At 25.2% G+C, this 23,348-nt stretch overlaps 3 protein-coding genes across 6 annotated transcripts; 1 reads left to right on the forward strand and 2 right to left on the reverse strand.

The window, feature by feature from the left end:
* Positions 1 to 1,259: 1,259 nt before the first annotated feature.
* On the reverse strand, positions 1,260 to 6,979 carry LOC107165478 (protein maelstrom homolog). Of its 2 annotated transcripts, none has more exons than XM_015513729.2 (3): positions 6,814 to 6,979; positions 2,321 to 2,923; positions 1,260 to 2,246 (listed from the first exon to the last, which is right to left on the reverse strand). In XM_015513729.2, the coding sequence occupies exons 2-3, from the start codon at positions 2,919 to 2,921 to the stop codon at positions 1,384 to 1,386; spliced, it is 1,464 nt and encodes a 487-aa protein (XP_015369215.2). In that variant the 5' UTR covers positions 2,922 to 2,923; positions 6,814 to 6,979; the 3' UTR covers positions 1,260 to 1,383. The 2 variants fall into 2 exon arrangements, with proteins under 2 accessions (XP_015369215.2, XP_089078461.1); XM_089222335.1 differs by lacking the exon at positions 6,814 to 6,979 and adding an exon at positions 4,498 to 4,638.
* A 285-nt stretch (positions 6,980 to 7,264) lies between these two features.
* Positions 7,265 to 18,620, forward strand: Nct (Nicastrin). 2 transcript variants are annotated; one of them, XM_015513745.2, is made up of 13 exons: positions 7,265 to 7,470; positions 7,536 to 7,640; positions 7,699 to 7,822; positions 8,972 to 9,236; positions 9,817 to 9,961; positions 10,213 to 10,443; positions 12,656 to 12,855; positions 12,928 to 13,109; positions 15,317 to 15,482; positions 15,550 to 15,777; positions 16,707 to 16,803; positions 16,880 to 17,075; positions 18,390 to 18,620. In XM_015513745.2, the coding sequence occupies exons 1-13, from the start codon at positions 7,419 to 7,421 to the stop codon at positions 18,412 to 18,414; spliced, it is 2,016 nt and encodes a 671-aa protein (XP_015369231.2). In that variant the 5' UTR covers positions 7,265 to 7,418; the 3' UTR covers positions 18,415 to 18,620. The 2 variants fall into 2 exon arrangements, with proteins under 2 accessions (XP_015369231.2, XP_089078459.1); XM_089222333.1 differs by lacking the exons at positions 7,265 to 7,470; positions 7,536 to 7,640 and adding an exon at positions 7,930 to 8,091.
* Positions 18,621 to 19,879: 1,259 nt separating this feature from the next.
* Edc3 (Enhancer of mRNA-decapping protein 3) lies at positions 19,880 to 22,965 on the reverse strand. 2 transcript variants are annotated; one of them, XM_015513732.2, is made up of 6 exons: positions 22,620 to 22,965; positions 22,381 to 22,550; positions 21,896 to 22,174; positions 21,646 to 21,799; positions 21,356 to 21,573; positions 19,880 to 21,251 (listed from the first exon to the last, which is right to left on the reverse strand). In XM_015513732.2, exons 1-6 carry the CDS (start codon positions 22,778 to 22,780, stop codon positions 20,929 to 20,931), a joined length of 1,305 nt encoding a protein of 434 aa, XP_015369218.1. In that variant the 5' UTR covers positions 22,781 to 22,965; the 3' UTR covers positions 19,880 to 20,928. The 2 variants fall into 2 exon arrangements, with proteins under 2 accessions (XP_015369218.1, XP_089078462.1); XM_089222336.1 differs by having other exon boundaries at positions 22,654 to 22,796.
* Between the last annotated feature and the right edge of the window lie 383 nt (positions 22,966 to 23,348).

Consider the following 23,348-nt stretch of genomic DNA (forward strand, 5'->3'; position numbering starts at 1 on the left):
TAAGTTTTTAATCTCATATTATGAAAATTAAATATTTTATAAATTTTTGACTACAAACTAATTTTAAAACTATGAGATTTAGATGAATTTCATTTATAGTTGAACTTAAAATACCTGCTTATAATTTTCTTTATTGTTATTATTAAAAACTTCTGGTGAACTTTTGTTAAATTTCAAGCATTTCGACTCACTGAAAAAAGTTTTATTGATATTTATAGAAATAAAAGCGGAAAAGTGGATATCGCTGTGCTATACCTACAGTAGGTTACTGTAATGGATGGTATTAAATTTGAATCCAATGATATTTTTATCATTGTATACGAAAAACGATTCTGAGCGGAGACGATTTATCTTTATCTGTCTAGGATATATTATGGATTATTATTACTTATTAAAATATTTGACTTTCCGGAGGACAATTTTTTTTTTTGATAAATATCGACAAACTTATGAGAAGCCTTGTATTAATTTTTCAAAACTTAGGTTTAAAAAGAAAATTTGTTATGAATTTTTAAATCATAAAAATTATTGTGGACTTACACTAAACTTTTTTTAATTTCCACCTGTAACAACTTGAGAGGAACATATAACATATTACATTTTCAAGTTTTTTGATCAAGGGAACATTTTGTTTCGACATTAATTTAAAGAAACTGATAACAATTGATTTCATATACCTATAAATAGTTCAATGAGTCAAAATATTTAAAAATTTATAGTGTATCAACAATGCTATAAGAGTATAAACATTCAGTGAAAATTCATGTATCTATTATATTTGTTCAAGAATTTTAAATTGACTTACCAAATGTACCAACTATATTTACTTTCCAACCGATAAAGGTATTGAAGTTTAAATTATTAAATTATTTATTGTTGATTTATTTCAACTACTTATAATTTTTTTTTTTTCATATTTTTGTATCGAAACGACCCCAAGGTCTTCATCGACGTCTTTTCACTTTGGGAGGGGTAGAAGTGCATGTAGCTCTTGTAACTTTATCAGTACTATAAGAATAAGATTTATCTTATCTAAGAGGTTATGCAACACTGTATCCAAATCTGAAATTCAAAATTTTCATAATCTACTTCATATAGTTTTAGTCTTTAGAACTACCTGTAGTCAGACCTCTTCATAAAAAAGAGGCCACCTCCAACCACCAACTCAGATTATAAATAATATAATTTTATTAAATTCTTATTTAGGTTAGGTTAGGTTAGGTTATGTTTTTACACAATTTACCTTTATATAAGACAAATAATTCACAATAATGTTTACTAATAATAATACATTTTTTGTAGTTGAACAATATTAATACATTTTGTTGTACAAGTTTCTTAATATCTATAGTATTGAATGATGTAATAACTATTATGTCTGCACTATTTATTTCTATTAATAGAAAGTCCTCTTTCCTTAGGTGGTTTCCCTGAATTTTCATTTAACTGGCTAGTAATACCTCTGCCATGACTTGTATTCTTACCCCAGCTATTTATTACAGATACAGGAGGATTATTTTGAACATTTTTTGAAATAGTAAGTGGAGGAAAGTTGTCCTCTTTACTTGCTGTCGTTTTGATATTTGCCTTATGTACTGGCTTATTCCATGTTGGTGTTGGAGCAAAAGTTGATATTTTAGATTCAAGTGCCGGAAAACTATTGGGCGCTAAAGTTTTTGATACATTTATTTTACTATCATCAAAATTTAAAGCAAATTTGGAAATTTTAATTTTATCGAATTGTTCTTCGACTGGAATTTCTGTTTTAGATAAATCAAAATCAAAATGATAACCAGATTCAAGTTTAATATCAAAATAGCGACAACAATGGGCTGATAAAATATTAATCCACTTACATACAAAATAGTTACTACAAATATAAGTGTGTTCAAGTTTTTCATGAAAATTACAACCAACTGTTATGATTGTAGTTAACACATCTTTTGACAAACTATCAGTGGCCATAGCAACAGAAGGTAAAGCTAAATCTTCTGTACCTGGATGTTTAACTTTATGACATGCATTTTTCAGATTCATAAATAGTTTATCTAAATGGTAAACTCTTAAAATATTATTAAAATCAGTTCTTTCAGCATTCTTCACTGCACTTTCAAATAACTTAAATAAACTTGCACTAGTAATCATTAGTTCATTTTCAATAGGTGTATGTGCAGTATAGACTGGTGGCATGTCTAATGATAAGTCATTTAGAACAGCTTCATCAACTTCTTTGTTCATGATGAAACCTAAATAATCACCATATATTATGTTAGTTTGAAAAAAAATATTAAATTAAATTATTTTTATTGTTTATACTTACTAATCACTTTTAAGAATATTTCTGAATAATTATTGGGAAACTTTGAGAATGTGTTAATTTTATGATTGTTAGCAGCATGATTGTTAATATCTGCCGTAGGAGCATATGGAGCATTTGTTCTGACTTGATCAAATCCAATTAACTGATGAAACATGCGTATCAAGCCTTTTTCTAAAGAAAACTCGGCCATTGATATCTCAGCAGGGAAATAAAATCCTTCTTTCTCGCATGTATAAGAGTTTATATGAATCAAAATGAACTTTTGCTTGGGAAGATAATAGGTGGCTGGTTGCATGTCAAGCAATACATCTATATATGAGTACATAACATTGGTTTGTGATCTACTATCATCTGATTGTTTTTGAACGTCATCTATTTTTTCACCAATTGAAGTGTATTTGCCTACATTTGAATCAGATTTCATCTGCTTGCCTTTTAACTTATACTTTTCTTTCATCTCATCAGACATATTTTCCCAATCTTTTTTGCAATACTCTGACATATCAGCCATGCTTACTTTAGTCCCTTGACTTATTAATTTCTGCCGAGTCTCCATCATAAATACAGCATAGCCATTGTAAGCTTTCTTTTTAGGAGCCATTTCTAAGACAAAAACAAATATAAATTAGAAGGTAATTAATCAATTGCATGTTCAGAATTGTATAGTTAATTGTATCTTTGTATTTAATTAAAAACATATAAATATATGGTATTTTATAATATGTTACTTTTCATATTTTTTAATTATAATATATTATTCTGTACAGAAATTTTTTGCTTAAATACAAAAAATCTAAATCAATTATAAATATACATTTATTTTTTTCAAAAAGAGTAGAAAATTTTATTTATGGAAATAATTTTTTACATAATATTGGGTCAATCAAAAACGACTAATAAAAACTACTTTTTAATAATGTTTAAAAATCTTCATAATTATGACTTTTTAAGGGTCTCATTTTTTAATCACATTATAAATTTTAGATTCTGAGCAGAGCAATGTATTGTATAATCTTACATGGTTTGTTTTACTGTATTGTAAGCATATAAAATTTGTAGTAGAATTTTATAATTAATTAACATAAAAATTTGTCTTCAAATTTGAGTAGGTCTCTGATAAAGAGATAACAAATTGGTTCTAGATTTATTATTTCCAGTACTGTTCATAATAATTGGGGAAAAAAATTTGTTTTCCTTATTTTGCTATAGGCAATTAAAAAAAAAAAATAGATATTTGAAATTTTCTCAAAATGTTTATGTAAGCATTTTTTATAGAAAGTATATATATTTTTAATATTGATGTTTGAATTTTTTATGCTTAGTCAAAAAGATTGAACATTTTATACAAACCACTTCATAAGTTATTTACGAGGGGTAAACACATTGGGGGTAATCAGTGTACAAGGTGATGGTAATCATGGGTATATTCATGGATAATCATTGGTAATTATAGTGCTATGGACTAGCATCCCGCATTGTCTAGTTCACGGTCAACTAGGTACCAGCCGAACCAAGATAGGGTAGGATGCGACCAACTTTGTAATTATAAGAGAGAAAGCATTTCGTGGAAATCATTAACGTTAGGGCAACACGAAATCATGTGGTTAGACGACTATGAAAGATCGTTGATAGGTGTGCACAGGATGTGGGGTTATGCATCATTACAAAAGTTACAAGAAACAATATCATAAAGTAATATTATAATGTATATTTTTTCATAATAATAATGTCAATAATAATATAAATTATCGAAGTCTGTAGCCGCATGGGATACGCATTTAGCTCGTATGTGGGCGAGTGGCATTTCCGTCAATCTAGATAACTTTACCACATCCGTGAGAACAGCGACAAGAGCAAGTAGACTATGGGGAGTAGAGGGTAGCACTATATAAGGGACCCCGAAACGGCCTGTATTCAGACGCGACTTGACCAGACTAGCCAGAGCACCTTCACGCCAGTCTGTTGTTTAATTTAATTCATTGGACTTAGAAAATTTCTTATAAACAATATTTTTAACTTAGAAAATATTTGAATCAAACCGAATTTATTCTATCATTCAGAATACTTAACTTACATTCAGCTTTCATGTTATAAACAAATATATGTTTTATCACAATAAATAAACAATTAATCTAATTAAGAAGAATTCTACGTTGTGTAATTAACTCAAGAGTCACCTTCCAAACATCATCCTTGATTACTGATACCTGTAGGCGACGTGATCACCACAATAGGTAATCTTTGTAGTTAATCATGATTAATAATAGGTATAATCATTGAAATCAGTAATCTGGTGTACAAAATTTCTGTCAGGTATTTACTTCTAATTAAAAAATAACAAAAATACAGGCATATTATTGACTAATTATTCAATTCACAATTTATAAAATGTTCAATTTTTTTTAGCTTGAGCATGAAAATTCAATACCAAATAGTGTTCATTTAAACAAAAAATTATGTTTTTACTTATTTTATTATAATTAAAAATATTATTTGCAGACTTAAAGATTATTTACTAGTGATGGGAATAATCGAATGATTTCGATAATCGAGATATTATAATAATCGAGTAATTCACTCGATTATTTTAATCGAGAGAATGGTCACTATTAGTCGCTAGTCGCCGAGATATAATAATCGAGAACATGACGTAATCAATAGATAAGAATCACTCAAATAATATTACAAATTTACGGTCGATAATACTGCAGCTTAACTCAAGATCTATAAAAATAAAATACTTTATACTTTATAGTACTACTGTCTACTTCATAAGACATGAATCTAGAGCTTTACTACCTATAAGTATTAGATACTAGATAGCCGTGCTCGATTGTCAATAGACAATATTACAATAATCATTAATCAATAAAGCCAATAAAAATATGAAAATAAACATTAAAAATTAAAATACGTACTATTTTTGAATTTTTAAATATAATAAAATCTTTATAATGAAACAAAATAAAATAATATTATAAGAAAAACAACTGACAATTTATTTTGTTTGTACATATTATGTTTAAAAATACTAATAATATTAAACAATTTTTAAATATTTAACGTTTAACCAAATATAATTATATGTAACATAATTATTAATTGTAATACTATATTTAAAAAAACTGTATTTATATGATGAATAATAATAATTTATAAATTATAAAAAAAATGCTTCAAGGTAAAACAATAAAAAATAGTAAATACCATTTAATATTAAATAAAGTGAATAAAAATCTGACAATGCTTAGTCTTTACCGTCAAGCATATAAAATTCAAATAATGATAATCAAAATTCAACGTAAGTACTATATTACTATTTATAAAAGATTTAAATTACTATTTAAAAAAATAATATAGTTTAAATTTTTTGGTGACAGCCTATTTCGACGATCATTTGTTAGCAATCAAACTATAAACTAGTTATTATACAAATAGTAATTACTAATAACTACTAATTTTTCATTCGATTACTTTTGACCGAGCAATTCGATTATTTTTCTAATAATCGAGTAATTGAATAAATCGATTATTTTTCAAATAATCGAGTAATCGATTATTTTCTAATAATCGAGTACTCGATTATTTTCTCTCGATTGTTCCCATCACTATTATTTACATACCTACCTATATATTTTATTACACACAATTGTTATTATGACATTTTCAAAATATTTAGATTAATTTTTATTAAATCAAATTTTGATATCTTGAAACATTTGTCATCTCTAAATAAATTGAAATTACTTTAACCTAATACACCATAAATTAAATTAATTATTCATATTAGAATTCATTTTTATTTTTTATATGATTAAGGTCTTTAACAAACAGTTGTTACTAATATTTATCAATTATCTTATTTGATAAAAAAATAATACCTAAAATGTGTAATAAAAATAAATAAATACTGTTTAAAAAAATAATTAGTCTATATTCTAAGTAAAATTACTCGTCTTTTACTATGTCAATATTAAAACTGTTGAATGAAATTCGTAAAGCTTATAACCCATAAACTAATAATCAAGAACTGAATATAACATTATTCATAACTCAAAAGCATTATAAGATTTTGAAAACTGGGAAACACAACTGAAAATATTCTTAAATATTCTGGCCTACCAATGGTTATTCTTCCTTGTTATATATGTATCTTACACGCAAGATTATTATTGTTTTTTAGTCTCTGATAAATCAGTGTTCATTACCTGTAATAAAAATAACTAAAGCAATCTTAAGCATAGTGATTGTACATTAGTATTGTATATGACAAATTATCACCCCCAAATGTCTATGCTCATTCAGTTTCTATCATTTAGCATATATAATAGAGTTAAAGGTGAATACAAAGAGTTAAAACCTATTTAACTGGCACAAGTGTAATAAATGTTAAATAAACAAATTATAAAAAATATTATCTAAGTACTAAAATTAAAATTAACAATAATGGTAAATGGTAATAAAAATAAATGCTTGAAGTTTTAAAATCTAACCTGTTGAATTTTCGATGATTGGCTATTTAAAACATAAGTCAATTATAATATTTTGTAAATTTCATACTGTCATGACTAGTTTGTATGATGAACCACGAATGTTGAACAGAACAGATTATTGTAACCCCCTAGCAAGTGACAATTTATGGACCGATTGTCATGGCAGTTACCAGTGTAATACCAATAATACCATAAAATAGAAATTATGATAAGTAATTATCACTACGTTACACAAACACAATATGGTTGAGCCAATCAGAAAAATTATTTTACACGAAAAGATGTCTGGTGTTGTGTAAACCATAGATAGATTCTTTAATATCTATGGTGTGAACCATAATACCATAATACCATTGTTACCAAGGTTATTATTTTAGGTTATGTTCATTTTATAAAAAAATTCTGAATTCAGAATTTATTGTGATTAACGATTATGATATTATTATGTATTTTTATATGTGATATAAAAATTGAAAATTGAAATGTTGAAGTCAAAGTGATGAAGGTATTTTGAAAAACAGAAATGTAGTTTAAGTTTTCCTTTTTTGAGCATTTATTACTATACCTATTGTTTTACATTCTCTTATTATTCTGAAATATACAAAATGATTACTGTACGTCTTGTTTTATTTGTATGTTTGAATTTTGCGACTTATAGTAAGTTTATTCAACAAAATTATTGATTTTATATACTGTAGTATATGATTACCATTTATTTTTAGCACTATTAAATTGCCTCTCTGTCAAAGATCAAATGTATGCTAATATTATTGCGGAAAACCCTTGTTTTCTTAGATTAAATGGAACAAATCAATTTGGATGTACTTGTAAGTTATAATTTAGATATGCATAATAATGTTTTGTTATACATTTTTAATTTTATAGCTTCAAGATTCGGAAATGTCGGAACTTTACATTTGGTAACAAATTCAACTGATTTAAATTGGTTATTTAATGAAGGGAAAGCTGATCCTTACACTGTAGCATTAACACCGAAAATGTTTAATAGGTGATGTTTATTTAACTTTTTATTTAAATTATTTATGGTTTTAAAATATTTGATTTCAAACCTTGCATGTATAGATTTTAATTTTCCTTATAATTACCATCAAACAGGCCAACTTGGGGCGCGTGTTTAACTTGAGGCAAAAATATTATCTTTTAGTTTTACCTCCATAACGGTCTCTTCTAAATTAATTAATGTGAGACAAGTATTCTGTTGTTATCTTAGAAATATTTAAAACCATTTTGCAAGTGTCGCAGCATCAAATTTTCAACGTAAGTATTAATTTTTATTAATTCTTTTTCTTACTAATATCTATCGTTTTGAAAAGTTCCAAAAACTTACACTAATACTCATTGATTGAGACGTTTTATATAAAAATTGATAGTACAAAACATGTTCAGATGTATGTTAAATTTTCTAATCTACATAATAAATTATTATAATATACATACATATGCATACATATCTGTAAATTGCGTTTTACTTATTTAGTCCATCTTGGGCCACTATTATTCATCCATGGTCAAATTTATAATTAGGATAAATTTAAACAAGTTAATTCCATTTAAAAAAGAAATCTGAATAGTACCTACGGTTATATTTTTAACTTTGTACGGATGGGTGAATGTCGAAGAAAAATTGGTGAAAATTATAAGAACAAGAATGTTTTTATTTTTTTGTATATGTTAATATACACTAACCAGGTACAAAATATATTTTTTAAATTCAGATTATTATCTAGTATTTAAAAATAAAATAAAATAGTGCCTCAAGTTGGTTCAAGTAAATTATAAAATAGATTTTTCATAAGAAAAACATGAATGCTCCATGTTGTCAATATTCGGTACAACATGAGGCAAGAAGAAAAATAAAAAAAACACATAGAAGGAATAATTTGTTTGGTTTAAATGCAACAGAAATTAATAAATCAAACCTTAACTAGAAAAAAATGTTATATTGAAAATACTTCTAGAATAATTAAATTTAATGTTATTTATAATAGAATTTCAAAACTAGTTTGCCCCTAAGTTGGCCTGGTTGACGGTATTAATTACATTCAAAGACTTAATAAATAAATGATTGGCTTAAGATTGAAATACATATTGTTTGTTATAAATGATTTCAAATTATAAAATATCTTGATTTTTGCAGAGAGGTTTTACAAAGCATTGAATTGAGTGCTAAAGTAAATGGTATAATGTTACTATTGAATGGTACAGAACAAGAAGTAATAAATAATGATAATTTACAAAATAATGGATTTAGTCCAGAAGATACATGTCCTAACCATTATTCAGGTGTTGACAGTTGTCCAATGAAACCATGGAACCCTTATGGTACTGATATTCTTTTAAAAAGTTGGAGTTTCCCTATATTTGTTGTTTATGATCAAAACACCGTCAAAAATATTATAGATGTAAGAATAATCAGTTTGTTACTTTAAAAATTATCATCATAAAAATTGGATGTTAAATGTTAATTTCTGTAGATACTCTTAACAATTTATTATTTAAAATAAAGTTATCATTAATCATTAAATAAAAATCTGGGATATTAGATTATTTTTATTTATAAAACACTACTTATTTTTAAAGTAATAATTTATTTTTCAATTTAAATACAAAATCGATATTTTAATTATAAGATTAATAAAAAGATTGATTTAAAATATCAGTGGAAGAGAAATACCTCCTGAAGTTAATATAAATTTAATTTAAAATATTAGTGATAATTTAAATACATAAAATGTTGTTTTTTATTGGCATTTAGTAGCCATTGTTCAACTTTTTTTTATAAAGCTTATAAATGGCTCTCTGTTAAATTACATGAAAAAGTTTGATTATTAGTATTGTAAATATTTTATTATTTAGGAGACAACATTTAGTATTATTGTGGTATTTAGTCCCTATTTTATGTATTAAAGTTTATTCATAAAATACATTAGTTATAAATTTATAATGTTAATGATAAGTACTTAACATTAATTATTTTTCCAGTGCTTTGAAAATCATAATTTACCTTTGAATAATCAAAATGATCATTCTTTATGTGCTCTTGAATTGAAATCTCATATGTATGCTGCTGTAGATTCCAAAACGTGTTTGAGACGGACAATGATGTCATACCAAAATATAAGACCAAGTAAATAGTTTAAGTTATAATATTTATCATTTTTATATTTTATATGGGATTTTTTATCTGAATTCTACCTATTTTAATCTTTTGGTTGTTCCATTTTGAAAGACACTACATAATAGAATTTCAGTCATACCCAAGGGGATGGTAATAATTTTTTTTAGCCAAGTCCTCTTGATCTGAGAGAGGGACAACATATGATTCTTTTATTATATTGATATATTATATTTAATTATTAATATTTTTAATTTGTTTAGTTAAATTCTGTGATCCGTTGGGTGATAAGAATGTGTATTGGTCTCTAAAAGAACTACACCCAAATACACCAGATCAATCTGTTGCTATTGTTGCTGCACGGTTAGATGCTACTTCTATGTTCCAAGATTTTACTCCTGGTGCTCTGTCAACAGCCACATCAATTGTGACTTTAATGGCTACTGCTAATTTAATTTCAGAAATACTTTCTTACGAGGATGCCAACAAATTTTGTGAGTTCTTTAAATCATTTTTTACCAAATTTATTTAAATAAATTGCATATTACAAAGGTTAATCTTAAACCTTAAATCTAAAAAATAATACTCGTTTGTTATCACTCTTCTACTCCATAATTTTTTTGCCATCCACTGTTAGTTAACAGTTTAAACATTAATGATTGCTTTTTGTATTTTGATGTATTAAAACTGGTTAAGTTTAGTGACCCTATTTACAGAGTAAAGAGATGTTTCTAAATTTTGATTTTAAATTGTTTTTTTTATCATGTTAGTATATTGTTGATATTGTATGTGTCACTAAACTTAGAAGAATGTACATCCAATCCTACTTTATAAATTTTATCAAAAATATTGGCAAAAAGATTTTTTTTTTTTAATTTAAACTTTGTGTTACAATTAGTTTCAACAATTACATGACATAAAATACAAAATATAAATAAGTTACTAAAGAAAGAAAGAAAATAAGATGTCTGATTATATTAAAAAGCCTGTATTGTTGAAAAAGGATAAAATGTACAATATAATATTTTCTTTAATTTGAAGGATATTTTTAGTATCAATAGGAATGTTGGCAGAATTTAATAGGGGAAAAGGTTGATCTCATTGAGTTGATAGGCTGGGGCATAAGAGATTAGGTGACTTATACCACGAACCATAGGGTTATTGTAGAGTGTGCAGAGAGGAGAATCATTCAAAGATAGTTTAAAAGAATAGGAAAGAACTAGTGTATGACCAAAACGAAGACGTGAGAACGAAGATAAACTTTTCCTGGAGAGATTAAGGTTGTGAAACCAGGGTAGTGGTAGGATAGATGGAGATATATTTCTATACTATATGGCGAAGTGGGGTGTTCAAAGAGTTATTGGCTATAAATATTAAATACTAACTTTCAATTTTTACAACAAAAACATATTGATGCAAGAAATTAAATTTATAACAATGGTCAGACATTACAATTGAGAATTCTTAGAAATGCTGTTTATTTATATGTAATTATGAAATATTAATTATTATCTCTTTTTTTTTCTTATTATCAACGACGCTACCTGTTCAGCTTGCGCATTATGTCGACAGTGTCATCCATTAATTATTATCTGTTTATAATAATTAATAAATATATTATTATTAAAAACTTTTTATTTAAAAGCTTTGCAACAGTTTGTAATAAATGTCTGAGTATGGAAGAGAGTTACTTAGTAACAGATTGTAACACGCATATATTTAAAGAACGCTACTTAGAAATTTTTATTTCCATATCTCCAATGAGGATGACATAAAAAATATTGTTTTGTATTTCCATTTCAGTGGCATTTATTTCCTAATAATGTTCCTCATTAAAAAAAAACATATTGCACCTATGCAAAATTTTTTTTCAATATTTAATAAAATAAAAAGGACGAAATAATAATTGATGTATAAGTACGAAATATTAATTTTCATGCAATTTTTATAATTTAAATTGTATATACAGAGTGTCTCACAATGATCTAACATATGGAATAACCTTTGTTGTATTCAAGGTTTAAAACATTTTTTTATATATATATAATTCATACTTCATAGACTTGCACTACATTTTAATATTATTTTTTATTTTTTAATTCTGGAAATAAAAAAATTAAAAATTGATAAAAAATGTCTGAATTAATTCAAAATAGCCTATTTGTGAATCTGATTATAAAAGCAATTTTGATGGTAAAATGATTTATCTAAGTCAGGCAGTTTATTTTTTAGAATTTTTTTTAAATTCAATATTTTTTTGGTTAAATTAATTTGGAACGTAATAACTTTTTTTTAAATATGATCTTTGAGAATTTGCTTATATATATAATATTAATAGTAGTAATACTAATAGTATATTTCTTAAATTATTTACTTATTTATAGTATTGACAATTTTTGTCATATGTTTTATTAGCATTTTTTTTTTTTTTGTCAGATCTTTCTGAGACTGTATAACCATAAACAATTTTTGTTTTAATATAATGGGGATACCATACCAGGATTTTTTCTGTATTGAAACATAAAAAATGGAAAATTTATGTTGAGCAATTGAACCTAACCTAACCTAAATTTGCTGTTATTTGTCTTAAATCGAATTGCTATATCGTAATGGATATATAAATAATATTATTAAATATATTTAATTTCACCACAAAATTTTTTTTCTTATTGCTTATTTCTAATAATCAAATCATGACATTTTCAGCTCGGAATATTTTGTTTATTTTATTTAATGGAGAAGCTTATGATTATATTGGATCAAGTCGAGTGGTTTATGATATGTTAGATGGAAATTTCCCAAATGATTTTATTAAACTCAATCAGAGTCGTGTTGGCTTATTTGTAGAATTATCACAAATACATTATGATAAAGAAGTGGTTTTTTATCATCCAATCAAAAATAACGTATGTATTTAATATTTATTATACAATAAAATTTAAAAATAATATGTTTCATTTATTATTGTTATATTTTAGACTAGTGAAAATGTTATAAATTTTATGAATACATTTAATAAGAGTCTTTCTGAAGATGGTTTTTCTGTTACTGAATCAAAAACCACATCTATACCACCATCATCACTACATTCTTTTTTAAAATTAGATCTCAAATTTCCTGGTATCATATTAGCAGGATTTAAAGACCAATTTAAAAATAAGTATGTATTATTTTAATTTTATAATTTATAATTGCAAATTTTACATTTTGAATAGGTTTTTTTTTTTGAAAGTATTTAATAATGTTAATAACTCTGTTCAATTTTATGTTACATCTAAATACTTTAAACATTTAAAGAAAAAATTGAAACTGAATTAGTGGTTTAAAGACTTCCTACGTTGAAAGACTAAACACAATTATGGAAATAAATAAAACTATATAATAGAAAAAAACTGTTTAATGACTCATCCTCAAATTGCTTTCTCAAAATCTTACTATATTTTGTGCATGAAAATGTTATCAGAATATCAGAATAATATAAATTATATGGTTTTTGTTTTAACAATTAAATAATTATTTAATACTTAACATTTAAAACTATTGTTTGGAGTTTAATTTTCAAAAAATATTACTATTATGTGTCCTTAGTAAATAATAATTTAAGCAGCCATAATTAACTAACTGTTGGTTTGTTATTTGTTTATATAATAGTTAATATGTACCTTTGTGTTACTTAATCTAACAATGAAAGAAAACTTTGACTATATTGAGTATTCAGTGATAAAAGAAACATTCTTTATAATATTATATTATGTGTTAATCTATTTATATTAGGTATCATGCGAGGATTTACCCATTGCAACCAGTGCCGTACCTAAATACTTGTGTGCCCCGATGCAAATTAGTGTGTAGGTGCCCCATAATTTTTTAACATAATTTTCTTTTTTCTTTGTTGTATATTTTAGGTCACATTATCAGGTAAGGGCGTAAGGCCCTTTCAAGATCAAGTGCCGCGGTGCATTGCACTGCCTGCACCGGTGGTTTCTATGGCACTGATTGCAACATCTTCTGAGATAATATATATATCATAAATCTGTTATTTTGTTATTAGACTCACATAAAAAAGGCTGCTGTATTTTCTTTTTTGGTAAAAAAATTTAAAAATTAAAAATTCCTATTTTATAGAGTTTATTTTTCTGAAAATTTCGACCCTTCAACATTTTATTTTCATTAATCTCTGGTTTTTAAATATTTTTTTTTGTTTATGGATAACACTACGAAAAACTAGTTTTTATCCAGGTGGCGATTCCCCCTCTATGGCTAATGAGTATATCCTCACCGGACACCCTGTATAACACTTTTTTTAATATTATTTTATTTTTATTATTCAAAGTACTCCACTTATAATGATTTACAGTGAAATAATTAACATTGTTCTAATTAATTTCATTATCTTAAAAAATCTAAATTTAAACTTAAAAAAAAAACTGTGTATTTTGTGGTTACATTATAAACTTTTTACTGCATTTTTTTTTCTGTTAAATGTAGTTAAACTTATGACAAATATTGCATTACATTATTAAACCTTAGATCTAAAAAATTTTTTTAAGAATTTGTAACTTAAAATAATTTGCCGATTGTTGTGATTTTGATAACACTGTCAAATTTTTAACTCCAGACACATATAAAAGTGTATTGGGAATTTATGATCTACTTTAAAAAAAAAATAAATAAACAATAACTACTAAATGGAGGTACTTTGTACTATAATTTCAAATTTTTTGACCAAGTGAAGAATTATTTATTGGCTTTCATTAAAAAAACTGATAATTTCTTATGCCTATAAGCTCTAAAAGAGTCAAAATAAGAAAATATTTCTGGATATTTTTGCTTTTAACTTCCCAAAAGTACTAATTCCTTCTAGAAGTGATGCTGAAGTTATTTATCTTTACTGCTAGAAAGGTGATAATTTACAAAAAATACACATCTTTTTAAACTCACATCCCATGATGATTAACTTGGCCAATTTTTGATACTAATGGTTACTTGAAATAAAAACAGTATACTTGCTTAATATTTGGTCACTGGTGCCTTGCCTGATAATTGTTGGTAAATATGATACTAGTAAAAAGAACAGCCAATAAGTTAATGAAAATATATTTGACAAACATCAGTTATTTAGTTGTAAGAAAATTAATCACGAAATAATTGCCCAATTGGTTATTAGTGCATTTCGGAAACCAGCTTAACCTCATCACAGGGTCAAAATCTAGAACTTTAAAAACTAAAATAAACTTATTACTAAAAGCTATATTAATCTAAGTTTACATTTATATAAAAGGTTAATAACATATGGAATTTTTGAAATTATATTATCAATTATTATCTTTAAAAAAATTAATAGTTTTTGTTTCTTTTTTCATAAAGGTTTTACCATAGTATTTTAGATGATCCTGAGAATATACAATATGGTTATGAGAATTCTACAATCTCAAATACTATAGCTAATATATCAACTTCTCTTGGTTACTCCCTCTATAAATTTATTACTAACTCCACCTATGTCGGTTCTAAACAAGTAAATTCTAGTTATGTAAGTATTCAATTATTTATTCATTTTTTTGTACTCAAATAATAGATGGAGATTATTTTTATTTTAGGTTACTAAGTTATTAGATTGTTATGTTAAGTCTATGAATTGTGACATTTTTCAATCATTGACTTCACCACTGCATTTACCTGACAGCCCCCCTAATTATTATATTAGTATAGATTTGATCACAAATACTATCACTAGTCTTTCACGATTATTATTTGCTTCTTTTGGAAGTAAAATAATTAATGAAGTCCAAGATGAAGAAAGTTGTTTAAATTTTAGAACAAAACAGGTTTGTAACTTTATTATATACAATATACATAAAATTAATGTAAAAAAAAATATACTATATTTCTGTGTGTGTGTGTATGTGCGCACACGTTCGACATAACAAATTTTTGTTCTCCAGTTTCAATAGTGTGCTATTAATTTTGATATTGAATGAACTGACCTATTATCAACCTTTTAGGTAAGAACATCATCTGTGTTTTCTCATTGGTTTAGGTTTTTAATTTTTAAGTGAATTAAGAGTTTTCCTTTAATATTATTAATATTTTACATACTTATAAGTCACTTAAAAATAATGATCTAAATGCAAATAATGTTCTAACCTAAATGTTTTATTATAGGTTAATAGGTCAATTCACTTTAATATCAAAACTAATAATACACTTTAGAAATTAGTGAACGAACATTTGATTGTATATTGTATGTGTAAGACAGAGTCAACACATGTTGTTATGACATAATATACTCAATATAACAAAATACAACAAATATTTAATTATAACTTAAATTATGATTTCTATAACTAATTTAAAAAAAGCATTATCGTTATAACTACTATCGCTACTAAAATGTGACTGCGGTCTGTGACTTACATTATGTTGATTTTATAATAGGTTCAAAAAAAAAAAAAACTTTACTCAATAAACCACAATAAAATGCCCATTTTGAAAGATTCTAGCTGTTAGGGGTGTAATGGTTTGATAGTTATATTAAAACAATATGAAAATATTTGAAAACTGCTGTGCAAATTCTTGTTGATTATAGTACAATAGAACATATTTTATGAACAAAAAGTAGTATTAGTAGTAGTAGTAGTACTTTAATAACTCCTCTCATAACAACTACCTTATAATAAACAAACGTACTAAAGTACTTTTAAATTTTGAGCATATTAGATTTTTTCAATAATTTAGTTTTAAATATGTTTTAAAGGGTTTTATGCCTATATGGCTAAGAGGAAACTATAATGCATGTTATTCAACAACATCTAATGTTACTGATGCAGTAAGCCCAGCATTTATTATACCTGGTATGTTTTTATTTTCCTTTTTTATATGTACAAGCTGTGACTTATTGTTCTTAAAATTTATGTAACTTATTTTCAGATTATGATTTATCGTCTCCAAAATATTCAACATGGACCGAATCTGTATGGCATGAAGTGCAAATTCGTATGTTTCTCAGGCAATCATTTAAACTACAAATTATAATATTTGTACTTGGAATTTTAATATTTTTATTTTCTTTCATCATAATAAAAAAAATGTATGATCAATCTGGAATTCATTTTAATAACCAAGAGTAAGTTAAAAAATATGTCTAAATTAACTTAAGTTTTAAGTATTAATGATTTTATTGTTATAACTTATAAGTGTTCCAGTGTTAGTTCCTTAAAATTATTTATTTATTTAATTTTTACAGAAAACAATAATTAAATATAATTTATTATGATGGACAACTGTTTATAAAAAATAACATTTGCTCTAATTTTAATTTTATAAAAACTAAAAATACCCTTGATTATTTGTAAAATCAAGTAGATTGGTTTTTCTTATAAAAAAAAACTTTAATATAATTGAATATATTTCAAACACTATGTAATTTATAGATATTTTTAACTATAAAAAATATGTATCATAAATTGCCCCATAATTATATTAAAATTTTTAATATCTAGCTGACCATGAATATTTTTTGATGTTTAAGCCTTTAACTATTTGAAACTAACTGAAAAATTTTACTAAACATTCACATGTACATATCACTTTTTTTAAATAGTTTAATTGGAAGAAATATAATATATTGTTAACAATATCTGTATATATATATATTAATTTCTGCCCATAGCCCATAGGTCTAATATGACTATGTACCAAATTTTGTCCCAATCTGTCCAGCTGTTTAGGAATGCATAAAGGACAAACATAAATGAATTAATATATATATATATTGTTAATGTAATTTATTTTAGGCCAATGAGATAACTTTCAGTGCTATATTTTATTATTAATCTAAAGGCTTTTTGACAAAATTTATCATTAATTTAAGCTTAAAAACAATAAAAAGGTGAGCTTAAAAAAGAAAAGTTAAAAAATGTTGCATGTTTTATATTAAGTTTGAATTGTATTTGGTGTTTTTTTAACATTAGGTTGGGATAGAATTGCTCAATGGCTTATCAATATTATCATACTCTGCTCCAAGCTTCAATAAATCAGAGCCTTGTGATTAACTTATTCAAAATCGAGTTTTTTAGATTCAATGTATGATCTTACAGTTTTCCAAACTTTTGTCATTCAACATTTTAAAACAAATTTATGGTTAATATTTTAGTAAAACAGAAAAAGGTTTATTATTTCAGTGATAACAATTAAATAAATAATTTTCTAGCAATAATAATATGGCACTCATATGATATCCAATGTTATTACTTTTAAGTTATGACTTATGTTTTTAAATTACATAACAAATTGTCTATATTTTGTTCAGAAGTGACCACTTTGAAGCTTGTCAGAAATAACTGTTTTCTTGCTGGATAGAGTATACTATATATGCTAGGGAAATTTTTAATACTAAATTTATGCATTATTTGATTTTTATATTATTATTTCATTTCAGAGTCCATTCAGTGACAAATTTTTGAACAAATTTTCCTACAAGTAATATTATAACAGTTGTCTGTGATTTATTTTATATTACTCTATATTTTTGGTTTGTATTTACAAATGTTTTACTTTTTTTTATAATTAATTTGTACAATTTTACAAATAATAATTTTTAATTTATGTATTTTTTTTTAAATCATATTGACCAAATATTAATATAAAATTCACATTTTAATAACAAAAACTATTTACTTAATTATTATTATTATTAAATTTGTCATATCTCTATACCATATTAAGAAATATTTATTTTTAATTGCATACAAAAATATAGTAAAAACTATCTAATCATTTAATAATATATAATTAACTAAAATTATTCAAATTCTTTAATTCAATATACCTTACAAGAATTTAAAAAAGCATATATTGTAAAAGTTCACTCTTTATTCTATTGAACACGTCAGTATTATGAAATAAATTCAACTACTTATTTACAAGGTTTTTGGCTGTGAACCCATAATTAAATATTAAATTTTATTGATAGGTAATTATGTTTTTAAATTGCATTACGTTTATAATTACAATTTAAAACAATTACTTTTTATTATAAAACTTTTACATAATTTTTATACTTAGTAGTTTGTTCAGCTGTTCATCTACCTTTGACAGGATGTTACGTGGGGAAACAGTTTTGGTCAGAGTGTGGCGTGAGTTCTGGCCGAACAGAATACATATTCATTGAATAAATGTATAACATTTTCCTTTCTTCATCCATGTTCTATCACTTCCTCAATCCTTACCACTTATTTTCCTATCCTCAACAAATATTCACGACTACTACCATCAACAAGTTGGTGCAGTTTCAAACCCAAAGACATGTATTTTCACCTTACCATTGACATCAAGCATTGGGCTAATTATTCTAACTGCACATGCACATAACAGGTGCAACAGCTCCCGCACGTCCTCACTCCCTTCCTGATCCCTAGCATGAACCTGTCACACAATTATTCTGCCATCTATAACACCAACTATGTAATTACTTATTAGTGTTTTTGAACATCATAATCACATGTTAATATTATATAATATAATTTAATATGTAAATATGTATAGTAAGAACTTAACTTCAAAAGAAATTATGAATAATGTACAAAATACCATGTTTGTGATCCATTGCCTATACAAAAAATATATTTACGTACAGAAGTTATTCGTTAAACCTATGACAAGTTTTGACATATAATTTCATGTTACAAAATACATTGAATTGTAATTATGAAAAATGTCAAATTTTCCGATTTTGGTTTAAGCGAACTATATTCATATATTGTACTTTCTGTCTACTGCATAAGTTAATTTTACAACAGCAAGTTGACAGTTTTAATTGTAATATATAATAAATTATCCAGAAAAATTTTACACTTGAATTTGCATACAAAAAAGTTGTCTTGTTAAGTTAATATGAAGAGCTAAACAAAAAAAATAAATTACATTAAATAGATATGAAACAATTTATTTCAATAATATACACATTCTAATTTGGGTAATTCAACTAGTATAGTTAATAATAGATATAATTATTATGCAACTGTAAATATTTTAATTTTTGTTTAATGTTATTGTTTATCATATAGTATCCTACCATGCCTAAAAGCATTTTTAATAGCTCACAGCCATCATAAGATTCTGTCTACCACTCCACTATAAACATATAAATACTAAATAGTGTTAAAAAATGAATTGATAGTATCTGAATTAAGTGCAGTTCAAAAGTTTGTATAATCAAGGTCCTACTATATATGTTTTACAACAAATATATTTTTAAACTCAATTCATTTTTAAATTAAAAATGATGGGTAAATTTGAAAAACATAATACATATATTTTAGTAAAATTTTTTTTATTAAAAATATTCTAACATATTTCATCATTATACCAATTATACTAAATTTTAAATTAATTAATTTAGATTATGATGGTGGGACATTTGTTTTTTATTTAATACATAATAATCATTTATGCGAATATGAATATAATCTCTACAACATGTAAATGCAATGTTAAAAATTGAATAATCACAAGTATAAATAAAAATTAGACAGTAATATTTGTAAATAAAAATGTTTATAAAAAAATAATATACATTATAAATATATTTACCATTATTATAATAACTAAAATATTTATGTTTTATAAATCAACTCAATATACTCAATACATGAATGATAATAGAACATTTAAATATACTTTTAAGTTTTAATATCAGTTCAGGGGAAACATTAACGGAAAATATAAACAAAATAGATTTAATGTAAAAAAAATGAGTAAAAATTGACGGAAAACTAATTATTGAAATATCAATAAGATGCAAACGAACTTTGGAAAAATAAAATGTATAATAATAAATGATTCAAATTGTATTAAACGTTATTTGAATCCATTTTAAAAATTATTTTTAAAAAAATTGGACAAAACATATAAGTACTTAAATTAAAATCATCTATTAGGATTCGTCAAAAACAAATAATTATTAAAATTGTAATAAATCACTCATTATTGTGTAAGGGTATTACAGATTTAGAACCAAATGGTGATTTATACTGAATTCCAGCTAAATGAAATACTTGAGTAGGTATACCCATATTACAAAGATAAATTTTACCATTTGATTCACTGTAAGATAAGGGTAAAGCAGGTACTAGAGAATATTTCACTACTACTGAAGGTGTACCTTGTGATGGAGGATCAATAGCCATTAATGGTGATCTAACTGATTTAGCCCAGTTAGTAATATTTCGAGATACAGTATCAGTTTGTTCATCAGCCAAAGATACTACGACAAAATCTGGATCTAATAAACCGTGCAACTCTAAAAAAAAAATTAATATTGTTTGTATATATACATTTTTTCTTTACATAACATTAGTTTTCCATTATATTGATAGTAAGAGAAGAACAGTTTAGTTTAATCACCTGCAGCACTAGTAATAAGTGTACCAGTTGTAAATTGATATAAAGCCATTTCATTAGCCAACTGTGGAGTATATAATCCTGGTTCAGAAAGTACAACCACAGTATGGACACCATAACTGCTTAATTGTCTTGCACAATTTACACCCATTGCACCTGATCGATTAGGTCCACATAAAACCACTACTCTAGGCCATTGATGTTCATTTCTGGGATTAAATCTATACATATTGAATAACAAATAAAAATTATTTATGCCAAGATAAAATATTTTTAGTAATATAATATTTTACCTATAACCTCCTCCTAAAAGTTGCAACACCATTTCAGTAGCGGCTCGCCCAATTATTTCATTTTGGCGCCCTGTTGTCAGACCATTTTCTTCCACTAGATTAAACAGTTTCCATCGTAATTCTGATGTTATACTAGGAACAACTAATCCATCATCTAAAAATTATTGGAATAAAAGTAGTAAAATATAATATTATTATAATTATATGCAAAATGATTAATTAAATAAATTATGCATAGTACTCAATTTACCTGTTATATATTCATTAATAGCAGGGGAAGGAACTGTAACTTGTCTGAATTTGACTGGAGTAGAATGTAATACATTTTCATTATGTTTATACTTGTTTGAAATTTTTTCATATGGAACAAGGTCTGGTTTTTTATGAATTTTATTATAAAAAGCTTTTTTGTTGAATAAAGCTAAATTTTTTTCGAAATCAAAATCTTCCTTGACAATTGTATCAAGTGATACACCAAAACAGGCATCATTACGTTCTTTATGATTAGTAAAATTCTGTGGTGGTTGTTCTATATAAGTAGACAACAATAAATATACAATTATAATTAATTCAATTATAAATCAAATGAACCTATGTTAAAGTTGATGTAATAATTTTAAAAATATATATTATAATGTTACTTAAACACATAACTTAAATGTTCATGAAATATTATTTCAACATTTTTATGTCCCTAAATAGGTAAATATAAAGAATTAAATTAAATATACCTACCAGGTTCAGAATTTGGAGCATTTTTTGTTTTATTCTTTTGCTTGACATTGTTTGGTTTAGGTACAGGGGCATTATTTTTTTTAATATTTTTGGTTACTTGGCTACTATTGATAACTGGTTCATTTTCTAGTTGTGCTTTTATAATTTTTAGGTTCTCTATCATCGAGGCTCTAGTTTCAAACATAATAAAACAAAATATTTATTGGAGTTTAATTCATTTTGTGATATTATGTCATTACTTTATACGAATTTCTTTTTCTGTATGTGGTATACCATTTTTAAACGGTCGTTTTAGGATTAGAGTTTCATTGTCATCCGACATGCCACTCACTTCACCTTGAACGACTGAACCATCCACACAATTAATAGACACACAACATCCTTTATATTGATTTGCCATTATTTATTAATTATTAAGTTATTTTATTTATAAAACTTAAAGAAAATAAGTGTCAAAGCACAAAAAAAAGGTTTAACATTATGTCACAAATTCAAAATTCACAGTCTATACTTCCTCCGTCCTCGTCACTACTTCATCAGTAGTAAACTAGTAAAGAGTAAACTGAGTAAAGTAACTAGTACCTAGTAGATTTTCAAGCAAATCACAATATTATGTTTGTTGACATATTTTGATTAGAATATCAGAACCAGTGCAACCATATCTGTAATAATAATATACTTTTCTTTGTCTAGATCAGTCGAATCACTGCAGCGTTGATTAAATAATAAATAATATACAATATTGTATATTTAATCAACGACCGCACGTCATTGCACATTGTACAATACGGCTCGTAATAAGTTATTTAAAATGATGTATACAATTTTTTTCAATCATTCGATATTGAGTTTTTTTTTTTGTTCCGTCTTTTATGGTATTTGGTATTCACAGCAGGACGCCGTTGCTATATTCGCTCAAAAAAGAGCCGCGGATATACAGGTCTAGACAATACTAGGACTATGTGTAC

This window comes from Diuraphis noxia, unplaced genomic scaffold (assembly GCF_037042655.1).
Source record: "Diuraphis noxia isolate RWA-SAM2 unplaced genomic scaffold, SU_Dnox_SAM2 contig0003, whole genome shotgun sequence".
Classification (NCBI taxonomy): Eukaryota; Metazoa; Arthropoda; class Insecta; order Hemiptera; family Aphididae; genus Diuraphis; species Diuraphis noxia.